Source organism: Sapajus apella, unplaced genomic scaffold, assembly GCF_009761245.1.
Source record: "Sapajus apella isolate SASKATOON/1434 unplaced genomic scaffold, GSC_monkey_1.0 scaffold15, whole genome shotgun sequence".
In the NCBI taxonomy this organism is placed as follows: Eukaryota; Metazoa; Chordata; class Mammalia; order Primates; family Cebidae; genus Sapajus; species Sapajus apella.
In genome coordinates, this window is record NW_022436955.1 from 11442166 (window position 1) to 11457212 (window position 15047).

Genomic DNA, 15047 nt, shown 5'->3' on the forward strand with positions numbered 1-15047 from the left:
TTACCTCAGCCCTGCGGAACTTCCCTGACCCCTCGGGTACAGGGGCGGGGCCGCAGAAGGGGACGGGCTGCGGGAGGGGTTTAGGCGTCCGCCCCAAGCCCGGAACCTTTCTTCTCTGGCCCTGGCAGGTTCCGGGAGCCTCGGCTTGTGGGGGCCGGAAGTGGAGGCGGTTGGTGGGGTTGGCGGAGCTGAGGGACGCTGCGCGGGCGGCGGTTTGAGAACTGAGGGTGGACTGAGTGTAGCGACCGGCGTCCGACTGTCTCGCCCTGTCGCGGCTGGGCGAGGGTGGGTGGTGCGCGGCGGCGGCGGAACGAGCGCGGTGCGGGCGGGGCGCCCACCGCTGGGCCCATGGCCTCCTGCGCGAGCATCGACATCGAGGACGCCACGCAGCACCTGCGAGACATCCTCAAGCTGGACCGGCCCGCGGGCGGTGAGCGAGGGTTGCGGGGGTGGGCCCCAGACAAGCTGACAAAAGGGCGGTGAGAGTCTGAACCGCCCTTGGAGCCCACAGCTCCTTTAGGACCAGCTCTGTATCCTCTCAGCGGGTAAGGGTGGACGGAGGCCAGAGTTCCTTCACTGCCTCCCTCGAAGGGCGCAGACCCCTGGGTGTGACCCCTCCCTATCCTGTCCTCAGGCTGTTCTGCCTCGTCCTTCAGCATGTCAGTTGAAGGTGAGGCCCCTTCTCTGAATCCGCTAGGCCCCTGTGGTTTCCTGGCCTCGAGGTCTCTAGTGTTCCTAGGACCGGCCTGGCGTCTCTTCGCTTTCGCCATGGTTCAGAGAGGCCTTGTCTGGGCTCCGTATATGGAATTCTGGGCCTAGGCTTAATCGCGGTGCTGAAGAGCCGCCAGTCCCCCTCCATAACTTGCCCTTCCCTCTGGAATAGACTCCAGGCCTCCCGTTCTGAAACTGATTTCCAGGAGGAAGGTGTCCAGACTCAGTTCCATGTTCTTTCTGGGATGAAGGCAAATCACAGACCGCACCACCCTGACTGAATTAGGCTACAAATATCTGCAAGCCCTAATTGGTTTCCATTCATTCATGTTTCACTTTAGCTCTTAGTGATACTTAAGAACTAGTCTTGCTCCCAAGATCCCCCAAGACACAGAGAGCTAACAGGGTTGTAATATACTGTTGTCATTGAAAGAAAGGAGTGTCTTGATACTGTGATGGGCATGGGATGGGTGGAGGCTGATGAATGCAGAGTGCAGGTCTGAGAGGGGAGACTGGGCTAGGTCTTGTAATGTGAACAAGGGCTTGGGTGTCAGGAAAGGCACTCAAGGCACCTATGTAGAAGCCATCTATTACAAAGAGGAAATAACGTATGCAGGCACTAGTTTACTGACAGGTTTGGGAATCTCTGAAGTGGCTGGTGATGGTGGTGTGGGTGTACAGTGGAGAACTGATGTTTCCTCAGATGTTGTTTTTACACCTGCGGGGAGGCCCAGACTGGCTGCTTCTGGAAGGAACTGGTGCTCAGTAAGGGTGGACTCAACTAATGTTTACTTTCAGAAAATCCATCTGCTGCCTGAGACCACTGGGCCCTTTGCCCCAGGCCTGGAGTGTGTGCCTTCTTTACTCATGAGTCGGGCGTGGACCTCTCCTGCTGCTCAGCAGTTGCAGACTACACTCCGCAGAGATTTGGTAGAGCCTGGGATGGCCAAACATGTACAGCCTGGGCCTTGTTTTTGGTTGTCCTCATGGTAGCCTTCATGGAAGGGAGAGTGGTCAGCTTGTCCCTGAGCAGCTAAAGTGGCTGTGATCCGAATGAAGTGGCCTGGATGCTTTCCTTATAACTCCTTTGTTTATTGATTGGCACTTGATTCCCTTGTTTGCCAAGGAGCTCTTTCTTGTCTCCTCTCACTGGAGGACCAGGTCTGAACTCAGACTATTGAGGGCCAGGCGCAGTGTCTCACGCCTGTAATACCAGCACTTTGGGAGGCTGAGGTGGGTGGGTTGCTTGAGCCCAGGGATTCAAGACTAGCCTGGCCAACATGGTAAAACCTTGTCTCTACTGAAAATATAAAAATTATGTGAGCTGTAATGCCAGCTACTTGGGAGGCTGATGCAGGAGAATCGCTTGAATCCAGAAGATGGAGGTTACAGTGAGCTGAGATGCGCCACTGCACTCCAGCCTGGGTGACAAAGCAAGACTCAGCCTCAGGGAAAAAAAAAAAAAAAAAAAAAAAGAACTAAAAAACTGGAAACTTTCTATGTTCCTGAATGTGGAGCCCTAGGCTCTTGCCACCTGGGGGTTTTGGAAATGGTGTCTAAGCCTATGAGCCTGTTTGAAACCCAGCCAGTTGCAAAGAACTGAAATGCTATCTTTTCTGATGCCACACTCTGCCCTATAGTTTCTCTCCTTTTGGTCTAGCTCCTTTATGTCTCTACCTCCTGAGTTTTCTTACCCAAACTAGCTGCTTCTGAGCCATTTCTGTATGGGGCAGCCCCTCACATGCCTTAGGAGTCCATCTTCTCTCCAGACCCTGACACTACCTTGGTCTAGGCCTTGCTCTTTCTCATCCAGATTCTCAACCATTCTGCATGCTACCTTAGAATAATCATCCCACTGGCCAGAGCTGACCGCATCACCTTCCCCTTTGAAACTCTTTGTGGTTCTTATGGCCCACAGGCAGAGTCTTAAGTGCCACAGCATCATACCTGAGGCCTCTACAGCTTTGTTTTCCCTCCATCCTTGCTGTGTTTGTGTGTTCCGGCCACACTGACTACTCTGTGAAGTCTTTCCTGACCCTTGCTGTGCCCTCACTCAGGGTCCACAGAGTTATCCTGTACTGACCCGGGCCTAAGTATGAACTGGCCTCAAAGGGTCTTTGATGACTTGTACCCCTCCCCCAGGTAGAATAGCCTCATGCTTATCCTTGGTCCCGCATACATCAGTGTTTATGGAATGAGAGTTGGATACAGGGCCCCCTCCTCATGGACATGCTTTGCTCAGTTGAGTGTTCCTAGAGCACCTCATAGTTCTGGAAGGAAACTGCAAGAGGAGAGGTTTGTGGGCAGGTCGAGCAACCTTATCAGAGTGACCTTCTCTGTCCCCAGGCCCCAGTGCAGAGAGCCCACGGCCATCCAGTGCCTACAATGGGGACCTCAATGGGCTTCTGGTCCCAGACCCCCTCTGCTCAGGTGATGGTACCTCAACAAACAAGACTGGTCTTCGGACCATGCCACCCGTTAGCCTGCAAGAGAAGCAGGTCATGTGAGTATCTAGAAGACAACAGTGGTGGTGATGGTATGTTTCGGGTGTCTGCTAGCTAATGGCATGAGATGGGTGAGTGGGGCCACCAGCCTCTGCTGCTCCCTCTCTAGATGACCTGGGGTGGAGCTTGAGCTTGCGCTATGATGAGAGGCAAAGACAAGCTCAAGGGTTTGGCCTGGATATCTAGTTTAAATTGAAAGTAGGCTCATTCCCAAGGAAGGGGCTGAGCAAGGGGTTCTATGGGTCTGGAGCTAGGGACCAGACAAAGCTGAGCATTGGACTAGATACCTTCACCAGGCTGGCTATGTCTTTGCTTCCAACCCTGCCCATTGAGCCTCTTTGGGTGAACAAGAGACAAAGTTTTTGCACTGTGCCCCACAGCTGTCTCTTAGGAGATGATAGCTCTACATGCATTGGGATTTTGGCTAAGGAGGTGGAGATTGTGGCCAGCAGTGACTCTAGCATTTCAAGCAAGGCCCGGGGAAGCAACAAGGTAGGTACTAGGATGCTGTGGCATATATAATATATGGGGACACACCCAGTCTCTCTGGTCTCCCTCATACTGCCAGTTCCTGTAGGGACCACCTTGACAGTTTCCCAGTTTCAGGAAACCAGGGCTGGATGCCAAGCCTCTGTGGGAGTCTGGCTCCAGGAAGTAACAGTGGGTAGCCGGACTTCCACCTGTGTCCTCTCCCATCCCCAGGGATGCTGGGGACCACCTAGGTTTTGGGGAAGTTACCCCAGCCCTCAGCTTCCATGACTTTTCTCACCCTGGGTTCTCAGGTGAAAATTCAGCCTGTCGCCAAGTATGACTGGGAACAGAAGTACTATTATGGCAACCTGATTGCTGTGTCTAACTCCTTCTTGGCCTATGCCATTCGGGGTGAGTAAGGACAGTGGGGAGGAGGGAATGTTCTGCTGGATGTCCCATAGAGCCAGCTCCATCAGGCTACTCAGGCCTTAGGGGTACAATGGAAGATTTGTCCATGCCGCCTCTTGGGGAGCTGGGTGGGAAAACCAAGCTTGAGACTATGGTGGTGGCAAGGAGACAGGCCGGGGCAGCGTTTCTCTGCTGTTGCCTGAGCCTGGATATGCACTCATGGTCCACTGCTCTCCTGATTCTAGCTGCCAACAATGGCTCCGCCATGGTGCGGGTGATCAGTGTCAGCACTTCAGAGCGGATCTTGCTCAAGGGCTTCACAGGCAGTGTGGCTGATCTGGCTTTCGCGCACCTCAACTCTCCACAGCTGGCCTGCCTGGATGAGGCAGGCAACCTGTTCGTGTGGCGCTTGGCTCTGGTTAATAGCAAAATTCAGTATCCATTCCTTGGTGTGGGGTAGTGGGACTGAAGAAGGGTGGGCGGAGCTGGGGCTGTCATGCCTCTTCATCCACTTATCTAGCCCTTAACACCCTGCTCAGAGAAGAGATCTTGGTCCATATCCGGCAGCCAGAGGGCACGCCACTGAACCACTTCCGCAGGATCATCTGGTGTCCCTTCATCCCTGAGGAGAGTGAGGACTGCTGTGAAGAGAGCAGCCCGACAGTGGCCCTGCTGCATGAAGACCGGGTAAGGGGGCTGGCATGGTGAGGAGGTGCCAGAGAAGCCATAGTGTAGGCATGGGCTGTACATTCACCTCCCTGTGTCTTCCAGGCTGAAGTGTGGGACCTGGACATGCTCCGCTCCAGCCACAGCACCTGGCCTGTGGATGTCAGCCAGATCAAGCAGGGCTTCATTGTGGTAAAAGGTCATAGCACGGTAAGCCTGTGACTGCCTGCCTCCCCTGCCCTCCCCTCTTCCTCATATCCATCCTCTGTTCCCTATATCCACAGCTGCCCAGGCAGCTTTGCTGGCACTCTGCCCATGGGGACTCTGAGCTCAAAGTGGCTCTCGCCTGTGCAGCTTTCTCCATACCTAGCGGCACCCTGCAGGTCTGGCCTTCTCTAGGGACCCTATTCATTCAGTCAGTCACACAAGCATGCCAGTCCAACCGTGAGTCAGCCCAGCTCATTACCATCCTCACTTGAGAGGGGCTCGTTCACACCTCTAGTCAATAAAGTTTTTTGGGTTCTTCCTAGTGCCTCAGTGAAGGAGCCCTCTCCCCTGATGGGACTGTGCTGGCTACTGCAAGCCATGATGGCTATGTCAAGTTCTGGCAGATCTACATTGAGGGACAAGATGAGCCAAGGTAAGGCAGGGCCTGAGGGACCAGGATCCCCCTCAGGTAGCAGACCAGACTGCTCACTTAAGCCCCTCATCTGCCTACCTACAGGTGTCTGCATGAGTGGAAGCCTCATGATGGGCGGCCCCTCTCCTGCCTCCTGTTCTGTGACAACCATAAGAAACAAGACCCTGAGTGAGTGAGTGGGCAGCCAAGTGGGGGGTGGGCTGGTCCATGGCTCCCAGCAGGGGCCCAGCCAGCCACTCAGTGCCTTTTTGTCTTGCAGTGTCCCTTTTTGGAGGTTCCTTATTACTGGTGCTGACCAGAACCGGGAGCTAAAGATGTGGTGCACAGTGTCTTGGACCTGCCTGCAGACTATTCGGTTAGCAAGGGCTGGGAGGCTGGGGAACTGGGCAGGGGCAGCAGGATTGGGAATATGGGTTCCTGGAGTTCTTAGCCTCATTCACTCTGCTTTGTGGCTCCCTAGCTTCTCCCCAGATATCTTTAGCTCAGTGAGTGTGCCCCCTAGCCTCAAGGTTTGCTTGGATCTCTCAGCAGAATATCTGATTCTCAGTGATGTGCAACGGAAGGTAGGCTACCATGGGGTACCCTGGGCAGAGCTGGGATTATAGGGGATGGCGGAGGGCAGGGGGTGTATCTGCAGCCCTTAGCCTCTGAGGTCAGTTAGGAATGTGCTGCCTGTGCAGGTCCTCTATGTGATGGAGCTGCTACAGAACCAGGAGGAGGGCCGTGCCTACTTCAGCTCCATCTCGGAGTTCCTGCTCACCCACCCTGTGCTAAGCTTCGGTATCCAGGCTGTAAGTCGTTGCCGGCTGCGGCACACTGAGGTGCTGCCCGCTGAGGAGGAGAATGACAGCCTGGGTGCTGGTAAGCTGCCTCAGGGTGAGAGCTATGTGTCCATATCCTAGGGGGTTGTGGAGGCAGAGAGAGGCCCAGGGGCTTAATCATCCACACTGTTCTTTCAGATGGTACCCACGGAGCTGGTGCCATGGAGTCTGCGGCTGGTGTGCTCATCAAGCTCTTTTGTGTGCATACTAAGTGAGTGTTTGGGGATGCCCACCAGTGCCTTGTCTGTGTCTGTCTCCTCTTTACTGACCCTGGCCCTTGGAGCACTCTGTTCTCCTTCTCTTTCTGCAGGGCACTGCAAGATGTTCAGATTCGCTTCCAGCCACAGCTGAACCCTGACGTAGTGGCCCCGCTCCCCACGCACACTGCCCACGAGGACTTTAGTGAGTGGAGTGTGAGAGGGAGGTAGGGTAAGTTGGACTGACCAAGGTCTGAGATCTGACTCAAGTGGCAACTTGCCCTGCAGCATTTGGAGAGTCTCGGCCTGAACTGGGCTCTGAGGGCCTGGGGTCAGCCCCTCACAGCTCCCAGCCTGACCTCCGACGAATCGTGGAGCTGCCTGCACCTGCCGACTTCCTCAGTCTGAGTAGTGAGACCAAGCCCAAGTTGATGACACCTGATGCCTTCATGACACCTAGCACCTCTCTGCAGCAGGTACTCTCCCAGGGTAGGGGGACCTGTGAATGCCCCAGCCAGAGGCCACAGCTCTCATTCTCTGCATCTCCCCAGATCACTGCCTCTCCCAGCAGCAGCAGCAGTGGTAGCAGCAGCAGCAGCAGCAGTAGCAGCAGCTCCCTTACAGCTGTGTCTGCCATGAGCAGCACCTCAGCTGTGGACCCCTCTTTGGCCAGGTGAGGCAAGGGTCAGAGATGGAGGATGGCAGGGGCTGGTGCCAGGTGATGCCAAGCTCTGGCTGCTGACACCTCAGTCTTCCCCCACCAGGCCACCTGAGGAGCTGACCTTGAGCCCCAAGCTGCAGCTGGATGGCAGCCTGGCAATGAGCAGCAGTGGCAGCCTGCAGGCAAGCCCACGTGGCCTCCTGCCCAGCCTGCTCCCAGCCCCAGCTGACAAACTGACTCCCAAGGGGCCGGGCCAGGTATGTGAATGGGTGTGCGTGAAGTGTGGGCAGCAGGTGGGTGGCAGCAGGAAAGGTGGGTGGTGGGCTTCTCCCAGCCCCCTGCTGCTGGTCCTGCTCTTCCCTACGTAGTCCATGTTTCCCTGAGGTCATCTCATCCTCCTATGTTTCCTGGAAGGTTTCTCCTCAGCCTCCCTGTCCCCACTTCCTCTTCTGGGCTATGGCCCCGTTTTTGACTATCCCCACTTCCCTGCTGCCCTGTCTCTCATTACTACTAATACTAGTGCCTCATCTCTGTGTCCCCCATCCCTGCCTCACCTGTCACTTAAGCCCCCATCTTTGGCCCACCTTAGGTGCCTACTGCTGCCTCTGCACTGTCCTTGGAGCTGCAGGAAGTGGAGCCCCTGGGGCTCCCCCAAGCCTCCCCCAGCCGTACCCGCTCCCCTGATGTCATCTCCTCAGCTTCCACTGCCCTGTCCCAGGACATCCCTGAGATTGCGTCTGAGGCCCTGTCCCGTGGCTTTGGCTCCTCTGCACCAGAGGGCCTTGAGCCAGACAGTATGGCTTCAGCTGCCTCAGCATTGCACCTACTGTCCCCACGGCCCCGGCCAGGGCCCGAGCTCGGCCCCCAGCTTGGCCTTGAAGGAGGCCCTGGGAACGGAGATCGGCATAATACCCCCTCCCTCCTGGAGGCAGCCTTGACCCAGGAGGCCTCAACCTCTGATGGTCAGGTTTGGCCCACGGCACCTGACATTACCCGTGAGACCTGCAGCACTCTTGCAGAAAGGTGAGGAGCTTGGGAGGAGAAAAGTATGCTAGCTAGGAGGAGGCTTTAGGAGGGGCTTCAGATAGAATCATCCACTGCTGAGTCGGCCTGTCCCCCAGCCCCAGGAATGGCCTTCAGGAAAAGCACAAGAGCCTGGCCTTCCACCGACCACCATATCACCTGCTGCAGCAACGCGACAGCCAGGATACCAGTGCTGAGCAAAGGTGGATGCCACCCTATGCCATTGCCCTCATGGTGGGGGTGGGCAGCAAGTGGGCAGGGGCTTACCCCTCCTTCCCCTTCCCATAGTGATCATGATGATGAGGTGGCCAGCCTCGCCTCTGCTTCAGGAGGCTTTGGCACCAAAGTTCCTGCTCCACGGCTACCTGCCAAGGACTGGAAGACCAAGGGATCCCCTCGAGCCTCACCCAAGCTCAAGAGGAAAAGCAAGAAGGATGATGGGTAGGGAGGAGTCCTAGGGAGAGAGGAGGGTGGTCTCCAGGCTTCCTGACGTAGCCTGAGGTACTTCTTGCTTGTGGCAGGGATGCGGCCATGGGATCCCGGCTCACAGAGCACCAGGTAAGTGAATGAGCGCACTTTGTACTCATGGTAATTTCACCCTGTGAGGATGGGGAAGGGCTCTGGGCCATTCCCTGGTCTAGTTTGTGGGGATGGGTGGGGCAGGCATCATGTGACTCTCAGTGCTACTGGTAGGTGGCAGAGCCCCCTGAGGACTGGCCAACGCTAATTTGGCAACAGCAGAGAGAGCTGGCAGAGCTGCAGCACAGCCAAGAAGAGCTGCTGCAGCGTCTGTGTACCCAACTTGAAGGTCTGCAGAACACCGTCACAGGCCACGTAGAACGTGCCCTTGAGACTCGGCACGAGCAGGAGCGTATCCTTGAGGCTGGTAGCACAACATGGCATAGGGATGGGGGCAGCATTCTTGGCCTGGGAAGGAGTACACAACCTGCTCCAGGCCTGTTCCTTAGCTACGGCGCAGAGCGGCGGCTGGAGCGAGCACTGGCTGAGGGGCAGCAGCGGGGAGGGCAGCTGCAGGAGCAGCTGACTCAACAGTTGTCCCAGGCACTGTCTTCAGCTGTAGCTGGGCGGCTAGAGCGCAGCTTACGGGATGAGATCAAGAAGACAGTCCCTCCATGTGAGTTTTGCATACAGACTCTCTTTGGGTGGTTCAGGTGGGAGTAGGGGTACCTGTCAAGTTACTCCTGGCTCCACCTTCTCCTATTCCCCTCTCCCAGGTGTCTCAAGGAGTCTGGAGCCTGTGGCAGGCCAACTGAGCAACTCAGTAGCCACCAAGCTCACAGCTGTGGAGGGCAGCATGAAAGAGAACATCTCTAAGCTGCTCAAGTCCAAGGTGCTATAGGGCCCAAGATGTGGGTGGAGGTGGTGGTTTTGGCCTAGTCAGGCCAGGCTGTGCTCAGGCTTTCAACTTGGCCCCTCCCTCTAATTCCAGAACTTGACTGATGCTATTGCCCGAGCAGCTGCAGACACATTACAGGGGCCGATGCAGGCTGCCTACCGAGAAGCCTTCCAGAGTGTGGTGCTGCCGGCCTTTGAGAAGAGCTGCCAGGCCATGTTCCAACAAATCAATGATAGCTTCCGGGTGGGGACACAGGAATGTGAGTGGGGTCATATGGCCCAAGGTGGGAACGACTATCCTCCGCTTTCTTACTGTTCCTCTTATACTCCCTGTGGTCACCCCTCAGACTTGCAGCAGCTAGAAAGCCACATGAAGAGCCGGAAGGCACGGGAACAGGAGGCCAGGGAGCCTGTGCTGGCCCAGCTGCGGGGCCTGGTCAGCACACTGCAGAGTGCCACCGAGCAGATGGCAGCCACTGTGGCCAGCAGTGTTCGGGCTGAGGTGCAGCACCAGCTGCACGTGGCTGTGGGCAGGTGTGTGGGCAGGGTGATGGTTTTGAGGAAGGCCAGATTGGGCTCCCTGTCCACTTCACCTCACTCACTTACCTTTGCAGCTTGCAGGAGTCCATTTTAGCACAGGTACAACGCATTGTTAAGGGTGAGGTGAGTGTGGCGCTCAAGGAGCAGCAGGCTGCTGTCACCTCCAGCATCATGCAGGCCATGCGTTCAGCTGCTGGCACACCTGTCCCCTCTGCCCACCTTGACTGCCAGGCCCAGCAAGCCCATATCCTCCAGCTGCTGCAGCAGGGCCATCTCAATCAGGCCTTCCAGCAGGTACGATAGGTGTTAGGTCCTGGTAAGGGTCATGTGTCTCTTGACAAGGCCCACACATCATACATTCCACTCCACCCACCAGGCTTCGTACCTTCTGGCCCCAGCAGAGTGTTCTTGGTTTCCCTTGGCCTCCAGGCCATTGTCCCTGCTGCTTCCTCTTCCTGGACCCCTTTCTGCCCACCTAGCCCACCTTGCTTTACAGCTATCCTTCTCAGGAACCATTTCTTGATCCCCTAGGGTAACTACATGGCCCTACAGGGCTCTCTCTGGGCCCCTCTGGAGCTCTCACTAGCCCACCCTGTGGTCATCTGCCCCTAGGCCACACAGTTCAGACAAGCAGACATTCCATCCTGATGTTCACTGTGAATGCTGCTGCTTTTTTCTCCTCCAGGCCCTAACAGCTGCTGACCTGAGCCTAGTGCTGTATGTGTGTGAAACTGTGGACCCAGCACAGGTTTTTGGGCAACCACCCTGCCCGCTCTCCCAGCCTGTGCTCCTTTCCCTCATTCAGCAGCTGGCGTCTGACCTTGGCACTCGAACTGACCTCAAGCTCAGGTAAGTGTGGGCAATCAGGGACAGGGAGATGAGCTGTGGGGTGGGGTCTTTGGAGGGGGCAGTTTGAAGCTGACACCCACTTATGCCTGAATCTCCTCCCTAATTTTCTTCACCAATCCCCTCTGCCCTCTCACCCCGGGGGTTCCCTCTGGGCGTCGGTGCCACTAGGGGGCGCTCCCATCTGCTGGCACCCACCTGTAGCCTGTTCTTTCCCTGCTATCCCCAGCTACCTGGAAGAGGCCGTGATGCACCTGGACCACAGTGACCCCATCACTCGGGACCACATGGGCTCTGTTATGGCCCAGGTGCGCCAAAAGCTTTTTCAGTTCCTGCAGGCTGAGCCACACAACTCACTTGGCAAAGCAGCCCGGCGTCTCAGCCTCATGCTGCATGGCCTTGTGACCCCTAGCCTCCCTTAGCTGCCAAGCCTGCCTTGCCCAGGGGTGGGATGGCACTGAAGGCCAGCAAACAGGCCTAGGTTGAGGCAGAGTTGTGGCTGGCTTTTACTTGCTCAGGCCCCCATCTCTGGGGTGTTTGGGGGTCAGGGAGCAGGGAGCACTGGCTGTGGTCTACAGGGTGTGGTAGTCAGCAGGTTTAGGCTGGGCCCAGGGCAGGTATTGAGCCTTCTTGGGTTCTGCCATGCCTGGAGCATGACTGCGAGATCGTGACACCACTTGAGTGGAATTTTCCATGTTCCTTTTTACCTCTGATTTGGATCTTTTTGTTTTTGAAAAACATTGAGAAATTCAATTAAATATGCTTTTGGAATAAAATGAAGTATGTGTGTGCTTTTGGTCTGTCTTCGGTGTGACTCTCATAACTGCCCTCTGTCCCCTGCCCTTCTCTTCCCCATGGAGCTCTGTATAGGCCAATCCAGCCAAAGGGCTGGGTTACCTACTCATCTACTCCATCTGTCTTCCCAGATTTACCTTCTCCTTCTTTCTATGGGGTGAGGGTCCAGGGGCCTGCTCAGCACCATCCTGTGCCCCTGGGAATTTCTGCTTTCATGAGGTTCCTTTGCTCCTTTACCAATCTGAGTATTGGAGGCGGAGCCACCGGCTGGCTTCGGAGCCCCACCCCCGGCTCCCATCCAATCACCGTCCCTTCCTCCGGGGGGCTGGGTGGACGGGCTATACTCCTAGCAGCTAGCTCCCGCACTAGGCTCTCAGCCAGGGATGATGCGCCGCTGCCGCTGCTGCCGCCGCTGCCAGCAACCACCCCGTGTCCTGAGGCCGCTGCTGTTGCTGCCCCTCGGTGAGTGTGGGCGTCCGGGGCCCAGGCCACACTTCCTCTCGCCCAGCCAGGCCAGGCCGGGTATAGGGTGTGTGGGAACGCTGGGTGCCAGGGTGGAGAAGAGTTGCAAGGGCTCCAGGAAGGTGTGCTGGTGACTTCAGGACAGAAAGTCAGAGGCACAAACAGCTCCAGTTATGGGAGAAGGACTCCAAAATTTGCATCCCCTCTTCTGATAAAGGGAGCCATGCCAAAAGCAGGACTTATAGACCAGCCCTAGGATCCCTAAGTCCTTTCTGAGGATCTGGCCTGGATCCCAATACCTCTTTATCCTGCCCTGTCTCTCCAAAAAATACCTATCTTTGGAGAGAGTTCGCAGAGCCAAGCAAAGCTTGTCTAAATTGCAGAGAGATGCACCTGTTCCTGTTTCTGGTCCTCCGGATCCCCCTCCCCTCCACCCTGTCTTAACTCCTTCACATGGACCCTTCTCACCTCACCTGGGGCCCCAGAAGCTCAGGGGAAGAGCTGACTTGGGGGACATAATACTCCCTCCCCCTGTACAAATCCCAGTGCGGTTCCTAACCTTGAAGAGGGCCTGGGTAGGTTAGGCCCAGACTTGCCCTTTAGTTCCCTGGGGCACCCTTTTCCCACTGAGTCACATCCCCAGAGTGCTCCCAGGTAAACAAGCCCCTGGGGGCTGGGGGATGGGCCTGGCTCATCCTATCTACTGGTCTACCCTCTCATCCCACCGCTGCCCCACTTCTAGTCCTTGTACCTCCCCTGGCAGCAGCTGCAGCAGGCCCAAACCGCTGTGACACCATATACCAGGGCTTTGCCGAGTGTCTCATCCGCCTGGGGGACGGCATGGGCCGCGGAGGCGAGCTGGAGACCATCTGCAGGTACTGGCGGGTGCAAGGCAGTGGCCCAACCTGTGCCACCATCGGGGACTGACCTTTTATTTCCCAAGCCGGAGTCTCTTTGCCTCACCTAATCCCCCTAATCCTACTCCCTTAACAGGTCTTGGAATGACTTCCATGCCTGTGCCTCTCAGGTCCTGTCAGGCTGTCCGGAGGAGGCAGCTGCAGTGTGGGAGTCACTACAGCAAGAAGCTCGCCGGGCCCCCCACCCGAATAACTTGCACACGCTGTGCGGCGCCCCAGTGCGTGTTCAGGAGCGCGGCACAGGCTCCGAAACCAACCAGGAGACACTGAGGGCAACAGCGCCTGCATTCCCCATGGCCCCTGCACCCCTGCTGCTGGTGGCTGCTCTAGCCCTGGCTTACTTCCTGGGGCTTCTGTCCTAGCCTGTCAGGTCAGGTGGCAGTGCCCAGGCCTCCAGCCTTGCTCTGGCAGTGGTTGTCCAGGCTCTGCAGAGCGCAGCAGGGTTTTTCATTAAAGGTATTTATATTTGTACTAAGCTCCTTCCTTTCTCCCAGCTGTGGCCTTGCTTGGCTGGGGCTGGAGACTCCCAGAAACTGATCCTCAGCTTGGATGGGATGGGCGGGGCTGAGGGCCACCACAGGGGACTCAATCTTCTTATAAACACTCATTTCCCAGTGGCAGCCCAAAGCTTTCCATTTCGTGCAGGTCCCAAGAGCTCCTCCGGTGGAGACTGGAGATCTGCCAGAATGCAGTCTTCCTGTACCATCCTGTGCTGGCTGGGGTTGGGAGGGTGGGGTCTCAGCCCTGCACTCCTAGCACGGCCTACCCCTTCTATCCTGGCCCCTGGGGGCCAGATCCGAGGGGTTGAGTACCCTTGATCCCAGCTCTACCCCCTCCCCAGCTTCCTGCTCCTGACCATCTCACGTCCTCCTCCCTCTGCCTGTCACTTCAGCCTTCAAGGGACAGCACAGACTATGTGCTCAGTGCCTTCCTCTGGGTTTCTGGTCTATCTAAGGGAGGCCTGTTCTAGAAGGTGGGGAGCCTCTGTTGAAGTCCGCATTCAAGCCCCTGATGTGACCTGAAGTGGCAAAAACTGGAGTCACCATAAGGGTTCCTCTGGCCTCTGCTCTCCACAAGCTTGTTCATTGAGAAGAGGTAGGCAGTGTGCGGTCAAAACAATCGCAGAAGGCTTTCTGGAAGCCATGTAATGAGAGCATGTGGTGTGTGAGGAGCCCCGCTTCATACAGGTGGAAAGGAAGAGCAAAATCAGCATAGGCAGAACCGAGGAAGGAGGAGGCCTTCTAGGGGTGGGGCCCTCTTCTGATCAGCCTTCTCCCACCACTGCCAGGATCCTATTCCAAGCCATCACGCACGGTTTCAGCGACACTGTCTTAGTCTCCTCATCGACTTCTATTATCGCTCCCTCCGCTTTATTCTTTTTTTTTTTTTTTTTTCTTGAGATGGAGTCTCATTCTTGTCGGCCAGGCTGGAATGCAGTGGCGTGATCTTGGCTCACCGCAACCTCCACCTCCCGGGTTCAAGCAATTCTTCTGCCTCAGCCTCCCTAGTAGCTGGGATTACAGGTGCCTGCCATCACGCCTGGCTAATTTTGTATTTTTAGTAGAGACAGGTTTTGCCATATTGGCCAAGCTGGTCTCGAACTCCTGAACACGGGTGATCCAACCCCTTTGCCCTCCCAAAGTGATGGGATTGCAGGCATGAGCCACCATGTTTGGCCTTATTCCTTACTTTCTAAATTGAAAAATTCAGCCAGGCACTGTGGCTCATGCTTACAGTGTCACCTCCTCCAGGAACTATTCCTTAACCCTGACTACAAGCTGAAATCAGAAGGCTCCTCTAGTTCTACACAGTTCCTGGATTCTCTTCTGCCTCAAGCTAGTGATAGCACTAGCTTGTTATTGTCTAGTTACAGGTCAGAATTCCCCACTGTGGACTCCCCAAGGGCAGGAAGTCCTTTTTGTCAGAATCCTCACTGTGTCTCTAGCATCCAGCCTAGGACTGGATATAAAGGGTGCACTTGTGGGAGGGTGTGGAATGAAAGTCCATCACGGTTAGCTGGGCATGGTGG

General features: G+C 56.2%; 2 protein-coding genes across 6 annotated transcripts; both read left to right on the top strand.

The window, feature by feature from the left end:
- Positions 1 to 112: 112 nt before the first annotated feature.
- EDC4 (enhancer of mRNA decapping 4) lies at positions 113 to 11624 on the top strand. Of its 4 annotated transcripts, none has more exons than XM_032283760.1 (29): positions 113 to 430; positions 3058 to 3214; positions 3596 to 3707; positions 3998 to 4097; positions 4340 to 4529; positions 4634 to 4781; positions 4866 to 4970; positions 5291 to 5400; positions 5485 to 5568; positions 5660 to 5755; positions 5861 to 5963; positions 6081 to 6261; positions 6360 to 6432; positions 6532 to 6623; positions 6707 to 6894; positions 6970 to 7091; positions 7183 to 7336; positions 7669 to 8102; positions 8189 to 8305; positions 8391 to 8543; positions 8624 to 8660; positions 8796 to 8973; positions 9082 to 9237; positions 9338 to 9453; positions 9553 to 9718; positions 9806 to 9992; positions 10073 to 10292; positions 10684 to 10847; positions 11074 to 11624. In XM_032283760.1, the coding sequence occupies exons 1-29, from the start codon at positions 349 to 351 to the stop codon at positions 11264 to 11266; spliced, it is 4218 nt and encodes a 1405-aa protein (XP_032139651.1). In that variant the 5' UTR covers positions 113 to 348; the 3' UTR covers positions 11267 to 11624. The 4 variants fall into 4 exon arrangements, with proteins under 4 accessions (XP_032139651.1, XP_032139649.1, XP_032139650.1 ...); XM_032283761.1 differs by having other exon boundaries at positions 137 to 430; positions 8201 to 8305; positions 11074 to 11620; XM_032283758.1 differs by having other exon boundaries at positions 6707 to 7091.
- Positions 11625 to 11753: 129 nt separating this feature from the next.
- Positions 11754 to 13489, top strand: NRN1L (neuritin 1 like). Of its 2 annotated transcripts, none has more exons than XM_032283770.1 (3): positions 11754 to 12101; positions 12844 to 12976; positions 13095 to 13489. In XM_032283770.1, exons 1-3 carry the CDS (start codon positions 12023 to 12025, stop codon positions 13378 to 13380), a joined length of 498 nt encoding a protein of 165 aa, XP_032139661.1. In that variant the 5' UTR covers positions 11754 to 12022; the 3' UTR covers positions 13381 to 13489. The 2 variants fall into 2 exon arrangements, with proteins under 2 accessions (XP_032139661.1, XP_032139662.1); XM_032283771.1 differs by having other exon boundaries at positions 12865 to 12976.
- The last annotated feature ends 1558 nt before the right edge of the window (positions 13490 to 15047 follow it).